At 33.9% G+C, this 17276-nt stretch overlaps 2 protein-coding genes across 5 annotated transcripts in view; both read right to left on the bottom strand.

Moving 5' to 3' along the window:
• Positions 1-7516, bottom strand: part of LOC102604473 (TMV resistance protein N-like) — a 15522-nt gene extending 8006 nt beyond the window's left edge. Inside the window, exons 1-5 of one of the 4 annotated variants that reach the window (XM_015315196.1) lie at positions 6847-7516; positions 5560-6649; positions 4932-5204; positions 3432-4446; positions 3076-3261 (exon numbers count right to left, since the gene is read on the bottom strand). In XM_015315196.1, coding sequence (XP_015170682.1) covers positions 3176-3261; positions 3432-4446; positions 4932-5204; positions 5560-6649; positions 6847-7340 — 2958 coding nt within the window. In that variant the 5' untranslated portion in view covers positions 7341-7516 and the 3' untranslated portion in view covers positions 3076-3175. Of the gene's footprint in view, positions 1-2431; positions 4447-4931; positions 5205-5559; positions 6650-6846 lie in introns of those variants that run through there. The other 3 variants (XM_015315195.1, XM_015315193.1, XM_006361176.2) reach the window with 3 other exon arrangements.
• Positions 7517-12090: 4574 nt separating this feature from the next.
• LOC102604133 (putative ankyrin repeat protein RF_0381) lies at positions 12091-16347 on the bottom strand. The gene is made up of 2 exons (XM_006361175.2): positions 16079-16347; positions 12091-12875 (listed from the first exon to the last, which is right to left on the bottom strand). The coding sequence occupies exons 1-2, from the start codon at positions 16219-16221 to the stop codon at positions 12254-12256; spliced, it is 765 nt and encodes a 254-aa protein (XP_006361237.1). The 5' UTR covers positions 16222-16347; the 3' UTR covers positions 12091-12253.
• Positions 16348-17276: the final 929 nt, after the last annotated feature.

Here is a 17276-nt window from a genome sequence, read left to right as displayed (position 1 = left end):
TTCGAGTAGCAACAAGTGTTTGGACATTTTCATGGTGGATGCAACTTCTATACTTAGTGATTTCCTAAAAAACTTTAAATAGATTTTGAGTTTGGATCTCTTTAATTTTAAATTTTAATATTATATTATATTTATTAATTAATTTTTATTTGCCCACGGGCCGGCCCTACCAATATTTCTCAAGCTCCACAAATTAGCAGACTTATTCAGGCCGGGCTAAAAAGCCCTTTTCTTAAATGGGGTCCAAAATTTTTAGCCCAGCCCTATTAAATCTTGGGTTAGGCCAGGCCGGCCCAACAGGCCTAGCCCATATTGACGGCTCTAGTTTCATTAAATTTCTACGATGGTACATTTTATAATTTTAAGAAAGTTGTATAAATATTTATTCGTTACAAATGCTTAGAGGTTTTGCCTATTTCAAGTTCTTACATAATTCAAATAAATTCTTATATTTAACTTTTTTTTTTATAAAAAAAGTGATAATATTTACCATATAAATATAAACGCTAAAAATTTACAGTTTAACAAAAAATATGCATATTTTTTTTATTTGTAAGTAAACTAAAGTACACATATTTGTTAACCTCCTATGAAAGCTTAACAATAATATTTGAGACTCTATTCTTACAATAAGATGTACGAGCAGAAATGAAAAAAAAAATTATTCAAAAATAAATCAAAACTAATTGATGGCAACAAATTAATTAAAAAATTACAGTTTATATATTACATCGTTAGTTAATTAAAATTTAAAAACACTTCTTGAAGTTCAAATAATCTGCATATTATTCGGAGATTTGCAAGAACAAAAAGAAAAAAAATGAAGAATTTGAAGTTAGCTATAAGATAATAAATGTTGAATTTTCTGAAGATACAACAATAATATGTTATGTTGAATTTTGTGGATATATAACAATGATTTAAGAAGACTCTTAACACTAGAAGACAACTTATGATCACCACATACTCATTTTTTTTAGCACCATCCAGGAATTAATTAATCATTGCATATTCTTCTAGTTTAGTATATTCGTGGTATACATAAATTTGTATGTAAGAATTCATTAAAATTATAATAAATTATGAAAGTGAACTCATGACTTAAAAATATAACAAATTAGTGCTAAATCATTAAACGTTAAATATATAAAATTTAATCATGGCTCCAGCTTAATATCATGATATATATACCACTTGCTTTCACCCCCACACGCATAAAAAAAATTGGATCTTCAAAAACACAACTTGAAAAAATATCAAAAGTTAGTACTAAAAACTTTAAATATTAAATACATAAAATTTAAATTTTGAATTCACCTATATCTCTTCATATCACACAACACTTGCTTTCACCACACAAAAACCCAAAAAAATATTACCCACGCTATTGTTTTCAATCTACATGAAAAGTATTGAAATTTTCTTGATCCTCCTTTGTAAATCATAAAGAATCATTCTAATTTTATAATTACGATAATCAATAAAAAAAAGTCATAAGATAAAAGTCATTTAGTATTAGCAGATAATGAAAAAACTAAAAACCATACAAATAAGACTAACAAAGAAAAACCTACATAAAAAGCCGACCTTAATAGATTGGGAGGGATTATATAAATCACACAAGCCCCAATAAAAACTCCAATAAAAACAACCCAAATCCTTTCTTTTTATTTTTGAGAATTCATTTTTCTTACCATTAAATATTTTCTTCCACAGTCCACAAGTGCACTTATAGTAATGGACTTCTATAAAGTGCAGTAAAAAAGGATGTTCAAACTTCAAAGTGCAGTCATTGACTATTAATTTCGGAGTTATAATTGTCAAGAGTTTTGTGGAGTAATGAAAATAAAAACAATTAAACTTTATTTTAAAGAAAATAAATAAATGAAAAATTAATAATTGACACATTCATTCATTTATATATAACAATAAAATGAATAAAAAGATACTTTTTTAATTACAAATAAAATTATGATACAAAAATCATTCTTAAGATCCTACAATATATCCAAAATTGAGTGGAACCTTACACGACTATTATTGATTGTGTCCGAAATTCCATTTGGTAAATGCATCCTAATGGATTTTAAGTCTGGAAGAAAAATAAAAGTTTGCAAATTCAAAAGCTTGTAACTTGGTAGATATTCAATTCTCCATAAACCGTCGTAGCTGTAGCTATAGCTGATATTCTTGTAATCAGTTTAATAAATATTTTCTTTTAAGGTTCATATTTCGGATTAAATTCATCCTTGTAGTACTTGAGAATCCTACGTACGAAGATTTGAAATTTGAATTTCAATATATGAAGCTTTCTGGAATGTCATTGGAAAACAGAGAAAATAACAAATGTTAATTTATTTATTAAATATGATATACAAATATTATCATCATCATTCATTCATTCATTCTTACCTACAAATGTTAATTTATTTATTGCTAGAATAAAGAAGGAAAATGAAGAGTCATGAGAATAAGTAGTTATGGAAACTACAACAAATGAATATAATAAAAAGGCCTTTAACGAACTTGGAATGTGCTAAAAAGAAATCTATTTTTATTAGTTGAGGTGGACATGAGTTGAGGTGTTTACATATGCATATACAAAGTTAGAGTGCTTACTTGACATCTGAGACCAAGTTTGAGTGTCTTAATGATTTTCATATTGAATCACACTTGTTCAGAAATAACACATAAGCAGGGTGGATTGAACGGGATATAGAAAAGGAAAATGAAAAGTTAAGGTACCTGATAATATCATATCTACTCGTCCTTGTTCCAATGCAATGCTCATCAGTATTTTCCCTGGAGTTCATCTTTATACAACAAACGAAATCCATACTCCTCCATTCCTCCGGAGAAAGAAAACGTAATAAGCCCATAGTCATTTGGTGTATTACCATTTGCCGTAGATGTATCCCATAAGCTAGCAAGAGGTACCAAGAAAAAATGAATAGTACATCCTGTATCATAATTTGGAAGAGAGGATAATTCTAGTTTTTGAGTCATCCACGGCATCCCATCATCACGTAAGGGAATCAAGTGAGCTGTGGTGTCAATTAGGTTGCCAGAGTAACATACAGCAAATCCCAACAAGTCATCACGTACATACCAATTTTCAGGCAAATTGACTGATACAGTTTTACCAGTTCCCCGATGGTGGAACCAACTTGGGATCTTATTCCCACAATGCACAACGGTAAACACTCTTAGTGACAAGGAATCTGAAGCACAGATCATGCCTTGCTGCAAGGAAACGATATCCTGAGACAAGGAACGTGGAAATGAATTATACATCGAATTTAGATCCCTCATCACACTGTCTAGCATGTGAATATCCGACTTCAGTTTCATGCTTCCGAAGATATCTGGAAATTTTTCTAAACTAGAGCAATCCCGTAGACACAGATACTTAAGAGAATCAATGCACAGACCTGGAAACCTCTTAAGTTGTATACAATTCGTCAATGTTAATCCACAGAGCTTTTTGAGAAATCCCAGGGAATGATGAACCTCTTCAAGATTCATACATTTTATCAGATTCAAAGTCTCCAAGTTTGGCATCCCCGTGAAACTTGGCAACTCTTTAAGCTTCTTGCAGTGTGATAAATTCAAGAATTTAAGAGCGCCAAGTTGGGCCATGCTTCGAGGCAAATGCTCAAAATTATTTCCCCAGAGATACAACTCTTTTAAAGAGGATAAACATCCAATGTCTTCCGGAAGTCCTCCATCTATTAGATTGCAGTAATTGAGATTCAGATATTCCAATGAGCATAACCCTTCATTCACATGTGGGAACACAAAGCACACTCCATCTTTATGGCCTACTTTTGTATTTCCTTTCTCAAAACTCAAGAATTTAAGCTTTTTCAAGCGGACGATGGAAGCCGGAGGCTGCGAGATTAGCCTACTATAGCTGGCATCAAGCTTCTCCAAGTTTTCTAAATCACCTATCTCTTCTGGCAAGATTTCAAGTTTTGAGCAGTACCGCACATGTAGCTTCACCAAACCTTTCAACATGCCAATGCTGCTTGGAAGAGCTATAATGTTGATCAAAAAGCTCAAATCTAGCTCCGTAAGACGTGCTTGGTGCTGAAAAACAGATGATGGTAGTTCCCCTATCACATTTTTTCTCATTTGAATATCTAACTCCAATGGCTTGATTCTTCCGAGGATTTCAGGGAACTTCTCTAAACTAGAGCAATGTTGTAGATTCAGAGATTCAAGAGATTCCACGTTAACATATGGAAACCTCTTAAGGCTAACACACCAACTCAAATTTAACTCGATGAGTTTCTTGGAACATCCCAAGGAATGGTGAACCTCTTCAAGATTACTACATCCCTCCAAATTCAAATACTCCAGATTTGGCATCCCCGTGAAAACTGGTGTTCGTATCAGGCTTCTAGAGAAGCTGAGATTTATCCTTCGTAGAGACGGAAAATGCTGCTATATATTCAAAACACAGAAAGAATGACGTTTGTGTTAAATTTACTCCTTAGACTAAATATAAGTAATGACATTTAGATTATGAGAGTCAACGTGTGAAATTAGAAATTGTTTAAGTTTACTTTTATATGGAATTACATGTTCAGACAAAGGTAAAATACCTAAAACCCCCTTAAACTTGACATGTTTTATTCGGTGCACACTTGAATGTTGCAATTGTCTTAAGTATCCCCTACTCTCCTCGCAAATCACATACCAATCCCCTTCCTATTATTTGAACAGCTGTTGCTGGTTATTAAATCACTCAACGTGAAGCAATTGTATTTCACGCCGTTGCCCATTCAGGTTGGGGTATTCAAAAGACAACTTACGAGTTACATCAATCAAAGGTGTATTTATGGTCACTAGACACTTGTTGTCAACATTGAGTGTCTATCTATGTATTTAACCAAAAAAAAAACTAAAACTGAATTCAGCAATTGTACCTTTGTGCCAATCCATAAAGAACGCAGCAAACTGTACTGGAGATCAAGATGAACAAGTCTTTTGGGTTCAAAATTTTCTGGCAATGATTTCCAAGGATACCAAATACACTCAAACCAACGCAAGTTGTTGGGCAGGTACTCAATTGTGTCATCATGTGTATGAAAACGACCGATGTATAGTACTCTAAGCTTTTTCATCTTTTTCATGGCTTTTTTGCTAAAGCATAGATTTTGAATATAATGTAGCCAGATTGCTTCCACTGCTTTTGTCCCCTGATAAATGATCATTAGTCTACAAAGCATAACTTCGAATCCAAATATCGTATGAATTTCAAGATAATACAAAGGAAAAAACTGCGTTAAACATATTAAACGGCGAATATACTAATTCATGGCTTAATAACATAAGATGAAAGAATTCAGGTTAATTAAAAATGCCTACTTGATGAATTAGCCACGTTATGAAATTTATATTAATTTTGCTTCTCCTACTAAAGTAAACAACTAAAATGGTGTACTTGCAAGAATATGAAGCAAGAGGAACAAATAACTGGAGTTGATTGCCCTATATGTCTTAGGAATATGAAAACCAGAAATTGAATATTACTGCATTGTTTAGCCTACTTACTGTATTGTTGACGATCACTTCTTCGAAATCTTCAGCGGCCCATAGTCTGCTCTGTTCTCCCGAATCTTTTTGCATTTTCACCACATATCTACCCATATCTTGAATCAAGTCATGCATTTCAATCGTATCATTTTTGGAGATGAAAACAAGAGATTTGTCGATTAGGACTTCCAATCCGTATTCAACACCAAAATCACAACTTCCAAGAATTTGAATGACTTCTTTTTTTTCATATCCTCGGAAGAAACATGCCATATCTAGAAATATCTTTTGCTCTTCGGGCTCCAGTCCATCATAACTTATTTTGAGTTTTTCAACAATTTCTGAAATCGAGTTATTCTTTATTTGGTCTACAGTTCTTCCCCACTGAGTTAGGCCTTTCTTATGCAACAACGAACCCCACACCTTGAGGGCTAAAGGAAGACCTTTAGCATTATTTACTAACTCCAACGAGAACTTCTTAAAACGCTCATCTGGAACTTCTTTTTTGAAAGCATGTTGATTGAACAATAGCATAGCTTCATGATCAGGTAATGTAGGCACTTCATATATTGCATCATCCTTCTCTATCAAATGTCTATTTCTAGTTGTTACAACAACTCTGCTCCCATTACCAAACCAACGAAGATCACCTGCTAAATACTCCAAATGATCACTATGATCTATGTCATCAAGCACAATTAGAACCTTCATTGAACAAAGTCTGCTCGGAATTATGCTCTTCCCTTCGTACTTATTATTAACGTAATCATCTTTTTTTCTTAACAGTTCAGATAGAAGGATATTTTGTAAAGAATGCATTTGATTCTTTTTTGCATTTTCTTTAACATCTGCAAGAAAACAAGCAGCTTTAAATTGATAAGATAAGGTATCAAAGATGGCTTTTGCTATTGTTGTTTTACCGACTCCTCCTGTTCCCCAAATCCCTACAATCCGAACATCGTTGATTTCTATCTGAAGCCGGGATTTTAGTTTCTCTAAATGAGCATTTATTCCCACAACATCTTGCAAAGAAGATAAAGAATACACACTCTTGCATAATTTGGTAGAAATGTGGTCCACAATCTGTTGAATCTTCTCTGATTCAATCCTACATGAATAAGAAGATTGATTAAGATTTAAGTTAAACAGTTTATGACGATTTTTATGTTTTCTCTAGGACTATATATGCCTTCTTACTGATAGGAACATTTATAATCTACCACCATTCTTTTTTTTGGGAAAAAAATGTACAAGCATTTGAATGGAAACTCTTTGATTAAAAGCAAATATGTGTTTTTAACTCACCCGTCACGGATATCATATCCTTTTAGATTTGCCGCAACAGTTAAGGCAGTCCTCCATCTTTGCACTTTCTGCATTCCCTCGATATCATCCTTATACTTCGATTCATGTTTGGAAAATGCTTCTCCAAAGCTCTCCCTTTGGTTTCGAACATGTGATGGATCCACATCATAGAAAACCGGTATAACAGTTTGTTCATTTTTGTCCTTACATTCCATGATCTTCACTAGTTCATTCAAGCACCACCTCGATGCACCATAATTTTTCGAGAAAACAACAAGGGAAATTTGAGACTCTTTGATAGCTTTCACGAGTTCTTCTGGAATCGAATCGCCATGATCTAGCCTTTTCACGTCTTGAAAAGTGAATATTCCCCTATTTTTCAAACCTTCATACAAGTGACTCGTAAATGTTCTACGAGTATCTTCACCTCTAAAACTTAGAAAGACCTCATACTTCCGTGGAGGACAGTATTGTGAATTACTAAATGATGCCATTGATTCAGTTAACTAGTTGAAACTTGAGAAGAAGAAAAGAACAGTGTGGATCGGACAGATTGTGGTTATGATAATAGTTAATCATTCAGATGGGGTGGATTTATTGCTATTGGACCGACTAACTGGTAGATTTTCATTGGTGCATAATTGGACTGACTAACTTTGGTACATCTCGACTAATTACGTGGAATACCTACCACTTCCCTCCGACAACACCTATCAATTAACTCTGTCTGCATAGGCTAAAAGAGATGAGAACAATCACCTAATATTTTTATCTCTGCCTAAATTGACCCACTCTCAACCATTTTATTGACCACAAGGTCAGACCTTGAGTAAATGGTTAGAAATATCACGTTTATGTGAATTTTCTATCTGAACTATATATTCACTTTTTTTACTTGAGCTATCGACTATTTATCAAAATACGAAACTATCAGTTATTCTTTTTTGGGAAAAGGGTTAAAAATGCCCTCAACGTATTGAAAATTGCTCAAAAATGCCCTTCTTCCACCTATCGGATCAAAAATGCCCTCAAAGTTATTTTTAGGATTAAAAGTACCCTTCTTTAACAGAATTATGACATGGCATAAATGAGTTTTTGAATCAAACACATGGCTTTAAAGTATTGGTTCACTTGAATTTTTGATACAACTTAAAAGATCCGACCCATGAATGAATAAACCCAACCATTTTACAGACGGCTATTTTGAAGGCATTGGCTTTAAATTAAGAACTTCTGCCTTATTCACCCCAGAAAGCTATGTTGAAATATGCATAATTTAATGCATCACAAGTTAAAGATATTGTTTGTTCTTTCGACAATAAAATGTTTTTTTTTTAAATTGAAAAAGTTTTATGTTTATTCGAATCAATTAGCCATTTTATCAGTACAAATCTGGATAGTAATGGTGCACTACATATTTATGAGAGATTATTGACAGCTTCATCCCAAATGAAAAAAAAAACTATTGACAACACCCACAAATCTGGATAATATTTCTGACAGCTTCACCCTAAAAGGAAAAAATAAACTATTGACAACACCCACAAATTTGACTATTCTCCATTGATAGTGATAGATAAATAACTTCTGACTATTCTCCATTGATAGTGATAGATAAATAGCTTGAGTAAGGGTAGGAGCATATGAAGAAAGAAGCACTAAGACCAGAAGCGATTCGCATGCTTGAGGCTATTTTTCAATTCAGAAACATGAATCCTCCGATAAAGTTCAAAAATATGGACTAATTGAAGATGCCATTAGTGTCTTCAAAATAGCTGGGTTATATTAAAAATGGTTGGATTTATTCATTCATGGATCAGATCCTTTTAGTTGGGTTAAAATATTCATGTGGACCAATACTTTAAAGCCACGTGTTTAGTTTAAAAACTCATTTATGCCCTGGCATAATTCTGTTAAAGAAGGGCATTTTTAATCCTAAAAATAACCTTAAGGGCATTTTTGATCCAATAGGTGGAAGGAGGGCATTTTAAAGCAATTTTCAATACGTTGAGGACATTTTTAACCCTTTTCCCTTTTTTTTTCATAACTAAAGGAACAATGTAGAAAATTTGTGTCTTTGAAGTTAAATAGAAATCCCACCTGATGTGTACCCTAAATGGATCCAAACTCCACAGCAAGATGTACACCATGAACAGCTAAAAGTACAAGTAGATGAAGCTGTAAAGAAAAAAAAAAGGTACTTTATTTCTTTGTCACTGACAGCACCTAATTGAAGATAACGACAGATCAGAGCAACATTATTTTTTTAATACGAAAGTGGGCAATCCAAACGATTGATGTTATTTTGGTTTCCAGCTCGATGTTCGATAGCCAAATTAAAGTGTAACTAATTCAAATTTGCATTGATAAGTCCATTCAGGGTAGCCTCAAAAGGCTTTTTATTTTGCTCTTTGTTTTTTGGAATAGAAGAACTGAAGAATCAACTACAACTGCAGTTAATTTAAAAGAAGAAAAGAGTAGAGGAAGAAGATGTTAATAGAAATTACCTACTAATGCTGGTGGAAGTGTTAAATCATAGGTGGCCATTAGAATCCAACTTTTCGATGCGAATCTGAATTTAATCGTCCAATATAAGTATTCAACATGAATGAAAAAACAAAAAAATTAATTTCTTCATCTTTTTAAAAAAAATTAAGTTGTAAATCTACATGGTCAGTTTTGCCTTTGGGAAAGAAGAAGAGGCTGAAAATGGTTTTATATCGTGGATGGGTTCTCAAACTAGTAAGGTATGTTTTGTTGGAAATAAGTTATTCGAGATTAGTTATTTTAAGATTGTTATTTATTTACAATATAGAATATAAATGACATTATAATTTTAGAATAACTAATTTTGAGATAAGTATGTATTGTAATTTTAAAATATGAGATAAACTTGTTCTAAAAAAATCTAGAATTAATTATTTCTTATCCCTCGTACTAAACGAGTCCTAAATTAGAGTAAGATGTTAGTTAGATAGTTGAACAATGTCTCATTTATTTTCTATACTTTTATTTGTATTATTAGTGGTAGTATTACTCTTATAATTTCTTCTTCTTTCAATTTGGTTATTATCTAATTATTTCTTTAAACTTCAATTATTATCGTATTGCCTATGATATTTTATCATGATTTTCTTCATTTTCGGTCCGGAAGGTGTAGTATTTTGGATTGTTTTTTCTTTAAATGAAGAATCTATATAAAATAATCTCTCTAACTTTAACGTAATAATATAATGTATTTACGTACACTTTATCTTCTCAGACTCCGCGTGATTGTTGTTGTGAACATCTTTAGGGCCTTACACCTATCTAAAACTGAAAAATCGGCCCACATTGAAATTTGACCTAATATGCTTTGAAAAAAGCCCAAAATTACGCCGCCATCCAGACCTAATAATAACATAATTTACCATCTATAAAATCTTCAGATCGTCCCTTCCCTTCTTCCATCGCCGGCTTTGATGATGCCTAACTCTTCCATTTTTTCCGATTGTTGTAAGTTAATTCGTTGAGTTCGTATTTGCTTAGTTATGTATATTTTGTCAGAATTTTTTTACTACTGCTATTTTTCTCAAAAATATAACCTTTTCTATTCATGATGATTCACTTTTGAATTTGGGGCGGGTTTGATTTGATAGCCGCATAACCCAAAATGTGAAAAAACCATCAGAAATTAATCCCTTTTTGTTGATTTTTTAGCAGTATATGAGTCTTTCTTTGAAAGAATCATACTGCTTTATTATCCGAAAATGGTATTCTCATATCCTATAGCCTTGTAGAGCAGAATCTCTGCCATTACTATTTGGGATTTGCCATGAGAAGTACATTTTTTATAATAAAAAATCATATTTAAATTTTTTATTTTGGCCTGTGAGGAGATCTATTATGAAAAAACACCATCTTTCGGGACTGAATGGTCTATTTTAGGGCCTTGATGTTAATTCTGCAATTCTGAGGCCGTTTGATAATTAGAGTGTAAACTAACTAATATTCTTTGATTTGTTGTACTCAAGTCGAGCGGGTAAGAAGGGATTATGACCTTACTTGTGTGATTTCATGTGAATTGTGCTTATGGACGGTCAAGTGCTGTTTAGATGAATTGACGACAGTACTTAACAAAAATACATAAGCTATATTGAAAAGCCACTAGGGGTTCCTTGTTCATGTCTTTTCTTGAGTTTCAATCAGGAAGACTATCCCCTAGAGACTGATATTTTCTGCAGACAATTTATTTTCTTTTCTGGGATCGTTTGGTTATTGGTTAGAGTTATGCAGTGAATTGTTATGTGGTTTAACTGGAAAATGCATTGGTGGAACACAATTTATAATGAAAAATTCATAAACAACAATAATAACACGAGACGCACCTTCAATGACATGTATGTGCAAATGCACTCGAATTTTATCAGCCACTTAACTTTAAAGATAATAATGAATTGTTTCAATGAACAAACAGTAATGAAAGATTCATTGGTACAACAAAAAGAACTTTAAACAGTAGAATTTACTTTTATTAAACGGATGCCAAGACTATTTGTGACCTTAAGCAACTCTGGAAAACTTGTTTTAAAAAAATGGCCCAAAGTTCTCTTGGACACAAAAATTTAAACAAGTGGAGGATATGATGAAGTGGTGGATGGGTAGGCAGCAAAAGCGGTACTGAAATTAAAAATATTGAAAAGTTATTTCAACGACATGTATTTGATGGATGATATGGAAAAGGTATAATGCTAGTCACTATTTGAATGATTAAACAAATATTAGCTAGTGAATTGAGTTGTTTCATTTGATGCAAAGTAAACAAATACTAGCTAATGAATCGTCGTTTCATTTGATGTAATGTGAAGAACTTTATTGGAGTTTGACATGTTGCGAAACTTCTTGAAAGAGAAGGGTGCCTTTAGGAATCCATATTACATAATAAGTCAATGCAAGTACACATGCTATTTGGAATGAAGCCACTCACCCACTTCACTGACGATCTAGCCTCTTGGCATGTCCATCCGAATCCAGTATTTTTGATACAGAACATAATATATATGTGCAAACCTACTAAAATTTTCAACAAATATTAGATATGCATTAGATGTCGAAATCATTGACTTAAATTTCCTTCACACTTGGCAAAAACAACTTACTTCTAGTAGGGTAACATGAACCTGTTTCTGGGCACAAAACAATCCCGTGTTCATGCAGGGTCTGAGGAAGAACTGCAATTCCAGGGGTGTTATATCGAAATCAAAATTGATGATAAAGTCGGAGGAAAGTTTCCATTCACCAACTCAAATTACACGATAGCATAATGGTTCTTTTAAATGAAAAGAACATATCTATAAGATTCTCTTAGTGAACTACTCTGCTAGTAGAATAGCTAGTTTACATGTCAGTAACACTTTATTAGAGTTTCTCAAAAAATTTCTTCATCTTCTTGGTTGTCATCTGAGGTTAGAAGATGATTTAAAGCAACTTTCACTTTCTTTGTTTCTTTTGACGTATCCTTGGTTTCATCTCCGTCACCCTTTCTCTTGAGCGATTCATCTTTCTCAGCCACAATTTCCCCTTCCTCAGTTGCAGCAGCTTTGTCATCAGCTCTCTCTATCTTCTCCTCCTGCGAAGATGACTTTGATTCTGATTCAACCTTGTTCTCTTCATCATTTAGAGCTTCTTTGGAGGATGCAGTTTCAGGTTGACGTAAAATGGAGCTGACTACTTCATTGCTTGCGAGATCAATGGAGGTTTTCCCTGCCTTGTTTTTAGTTTTAACATTTGCACCTTTCTTCAGCAAATACTTGACGAGTTCTAAGTGAGACCCTTGGGCAGCATAATGAAGGGCAGTCATACCCTTGCGGTTGCAGGATTTGACGGACACTCCAGAACTAACAAGAAGCCTAACAACTTCCAAATGACCTTTTTGAGCAGCAAAGTGAATTGCACCCATGTCATCCATAGCAGCAGCCCCAACATCAGCTTTGTTTTTGCAGAGATAATCCACAATCTGGGAATGGCCAGACCATGCTGCTAGATGGAGCCTGAAGACCATTTTAAAATGCATTAATAAGGCAAGATAATTTACAAATAAAAAGTAAAGCAAAGTGATAGAAGAAATTACTGGATCAAAGTGACTCGATTCACTTGAAAGATGTTACCAAAATAAAGCACAGAGGGACATTCAAAACTGGCCACATTATAGTAGTATTGAAGTCAGCGGGGTCAGAATCTCAGGAGGAAAAAAATTGAAAACTGAACCACAAAGTGACATTGATTAAGTAGTTGAATAAAATATCTTCAGAGGACAAAGGACATGACCAATGAGATAATAGACATATATCAGGTAATGAAGTGTTGACAACAGTGGTGAGAACCAATCAGATATGAAGGGGACTTATGGAGATAAAGCAATATCATAAAACAATATGTGTCCATCCTTTCTTCTCAGTTATAGACAAATGAATTCATTGAACCTATAAAAGGTAGTATCATAAATTTTCACTTTATTTTAGTTTAATGATAATGTCCAGTTTGCATCCAGCTTGACTGTTCTATCGAGTACCTAACCCACGAGTAAATGTAATGTTATGAATCATTTTGTTTGAGTTTCCAATGTATATCTCTTGTTCTCTTTTTCTATTATCTCAACATCTTTGTTAAGTCATCAAACAGCACTCATTGAGTGCAATACTTATACCTAGGGAGAAAATCTGTTCATAGTCAGCAATAAGAAGTAGATTTTTTCTATGATGAATATTCTTGGTAACTCAAAGCGGATCTTTCTCACCTAACAGTATGTTAATGTGGGGGGTGAATGTTACAAGCCAGTAAAAATATAACAATAGCCACAGAATATATTTGGAGCATTAGTTTACATGTAAAGGCATAAAACCACTCATAAAGCAGGTGCTAAGAAAGTAGAAGAGATAATCACACAACCTTAGGCTTGTGATAATCGCAAAAGACTAATCTTTGCCCGAAAAACTTTGTGAAGATCCCCTTTAAGAATTGCTAACAGCACAAATTGCCTTTCTTTGTCATGCCAAACTCTTCACATATGTTAAGAGTATTACTACAATATATCCACTTAGGCACTTCCTTTCCCTACTTCTAAAATCATAAGTACATGAGAAGACCAACCGTAAGCTCCATTGAATGAAGTTTTTTCTCATATATCAATGGATATCCTATAAGGTTATCTCCATGGGCAGACCTCGATACAATCTTTCTTTCAGATTGTCAAGTTAAAATTTTTAGCACTTACACAAAAGTAATACAAACGAAAATTCTACATATTCTTTTTGGTCTGTAGCACTCCTCAAGGGGCAGGAAACATGGTCATAAAGTTCTAGCAGCTGAGGTTTAGATGTCTCTCCATAAATGAAAGAAGATACAAAGACCAAACCTTAGAAATTATTTATTGGAACAAGCATCCAAATGGGTAAAGAAAGCCTCACTTTGACAGGTGTCATGCCCTTGAAGTAATTCTTAAAGCTAAAAGTATGGTAGAAGAGAAAAAAATGTAATATATTGCCCCGGGGGTAACCCCTCAATCGGCAAAGGTTGGGAGACTTGTATCTTAGGTCACAGAATCAAGCCCTGCCACAACTGAAGCAAACTAACTCTGGTATTTAAGTGAATAAGGGTAGAGGGGTGGACTCATCATCTTCAACTTTCGGGGGCTGCAGTTGGGCCAAATGGTCTGCTTTAGATGGATTTCTCAGTAAGAAAAAATGAGGCAGAAAATGTAATATACATATGAGCAGAAGTTGTGAAAGATTAAGGCCTTCCTAGTTCCTTCAGATTTACTGAGAAGTTTGTTTGTAAAATGACATATAATGTGACCTAAAACTAACAGTTCAGTTTTTTTAGCATAGCTACAGCTTACATGGATGAGACATCAAATATGCTAAAAAAGGATGTGAATAATCTCTAATACCAAAGCTAGCAGCTTAGAAGTTTGACTTGAAAACCGTCTGCAGAAATCTATATATTTTCTCAGACTTGAATATAAACATTCAGAATAACATTCACCCTCCAGCATAAACAAAGTTTTGTGTCAACAATGTAGCAAAACTAAAATTAATCAGAAGTCCCTTATCACAACTAAAGTCATAGGTACAAAAGGAAAACAGCATATACAGTGGGAAATAAAATCAGAAACGCCTCAAAAAGTAAAATAATGTAGAATCTTAGTATAACTTCTATCAAAACTAGTGGATTTACAGTCCTCTTTGTAGGAAATACAAAGTAACAGTTATTCAGGAAACCAAATATTCTCAACTTCTATCAAAATTTAGCTAATAATACACTAGCGGTGACGACAAAATGGTGTTTTGCCCTTTGCTTGTCACCTTAGCTACCCAGAGACGGACCCTAGATTCAAATCAGTGGATGCAGACCCACTACTCTTTTACCACAATGGGTACAAATGTTCTGTTGCCACAAAACAACATTCGCTAATTAGCTCCTTAACACTTCCCGATTCCTTTTTTTCTGGATAAGTTCCTTAAAGTGAAATTCTAGAAATACCCACCATCAAAAAGATTCATAATTCCATCTTCAAAAAGATACTACAATTCAAATTTAGATATTTCAGCAACGTATTACACCCTCATAGTACATTCCCACCTACAAAAATATATGATTTTCTACAAACGACAAGTGTTTTGCCCTTGCTTATCACCTTAGCTACTCCACGATGGACCCTAGATTTCAAACCAGTGAGTGCAAACTCAGTACTCTTTCGCCGCAATGGTACAAATGTGCTGTTTCCACAAAACAACATTCCCCAATTAGCTCTCAGATACTTCTCACCTTAGCTACCTCGCGAAACCCCATTCCCACCTTGCTTATCACCTTAACTACTCCACGGGGAACCCTAGATTTTAAACCAGTGGATGCAGACTCATTACTCTTTCGCCACAATAGTACAAATGTGCAGTTGCCACAAATGAAACATTCCCCAATTAGCTCTCAATTCCTTTTCATTTTCTTAGTTAAGTCCCAAACTAGAAATACCCACTATCAAAAAGCTTCATAATTACATATTCAATCATTTTATTATATCCCACAAATCCGAATATAGATGTTTCATCAATGAATTAGACCCTCATAGTAAATTCCCACCTCCAACAACCCATTTTGTGAAACCCCATTTCGCTTTTAAGTCTGAATTCATCAAAACAAACAAATAAACAATAGAAAGTTCTAAGATTGAAGAAGGAGATTAATGAAAACATACGGTGTACGAGAGTGTTTATCCCTAGAGTTGACAGCTAAAGGATTGGTGCTGCATAGTGTTTGAACAGCGTTAAGATCCCCAGATCGAGCCGCCGCGTGCAGTTCTTCGTTCCTATCACTTGATTGTCTCTTAGGGTTCCCCATTTTTGTGAAATTAGAGCTTGGGACTGAAGATGAAGTTTTCTTTAGGGGAGTGCAGCAATTTAGGAAAGAGGGAAGATTTTGTAGAATGACGAGAGGGAATCAATTTATGTCTTTTTTTCCCCTCAAATACATGCCTAGTTATACGGGACAATGAATTAAGGGTTATAAAAAAGTTTCAAAATTAAGGATTGGTGACTCAAGTCTTAAGTATTGAGTAGGGGTGACAATTTTTAAATTAAGAATTAAGGGATTGAATTTTTCATCCCTAAGTTTCTTTATTTTACACTTTAGTCCATCAATAATAAGAAATTGAGGGGGAAAAAGGGTACCAAAGGTTCACTTTTTCCCTTTTCCTCTCTTGCGTATTCTTCCATTGTTGGGGACCATTGTTGCTTCTCTTCTTCTCCATCATCATTCTTCTTCTTCTTCATTCTTCTTCTCCATCATCATTCTTCTTCTTTTTCTTGTTCATCATCTTCTGGTTGTTCATCATTTTTTTCTTCTTCAGTTGATATTTATATTGTACTGCTGCTTTCAAACCAATTTTCATTCATATATCATTGGGCATTACATCATAGGTGATTTTGGTAAGTAAACTAATGATTTTTACTCGAATTTTTCATTTTGATATTTTGAGTGTTTCTTAAAAAATTACAGTCGCGTACCCAACAGGTAAGTCATCTGTTGCAACAGATAGATTACCTGTAGGATACATATTACAGTACCATGTCAAGCTGGAATGAATCAGAAGTTTATCCCAACAAATAAGTCATTTATTGCAATCGATAAGTCATATGTTGCACCAGATGAGTCATCTGTTGCAACAGAGTGCTTACCTGTTGGATACATATTACAGTACCATGTCAAGCTGGACTGAATCAGAAGTTTATCCCAACAAATAAGTCATTTATTGCAATCGATAAGTCATATGTTGCACCAGATGAGTCATCTGTTGCAACAGAGTGCTTACCTGTTGGATACATATTACAGTACCATGTCAAGCTGGACTGAATCAGAAGTTTATCCCAACAAATAAGTCATTTATTGCAATCGAT

Source organism: Solanum tuberosum, unplaced genomic scaffold, assembly GCF_000226075.1.
Source record: "Solanum tuberosum cultivar DM 1-3 516 R44 unplaced genomic scaffold, SolTub_3.0 scf00341, whole genome shotgun sequence".
Lineage (NCBI taxonomy): Eukaryota > Viridiplantae > Streptophyta > Magnoliopsida > Solanales > Solanaceae > Solanum > Solanum tuberosum.
The sequence above is the reverse complement of the archived record's forward strand: the minus strand, read 5'-3'. Positions and strand labels throughout refer to the sequence as shown.

Bases quoted from the DNA above. Each gene is read 5' to 3' on its own strand.
- LOC102604133 (XM_006361175.2), bottom strand. From the start codon at position 16,221: ATGGGGAACCCTAAGAGACAATCAAGTGATAGGAACGAAGAACTGCAC. The intron at 12,876-16,078 runs GTATGTTTTCAT...AATGGTCTTCAG, and splicing joins GATAAACACTCTCGTACACC to GCTCCATCTAGCAGCATGGT.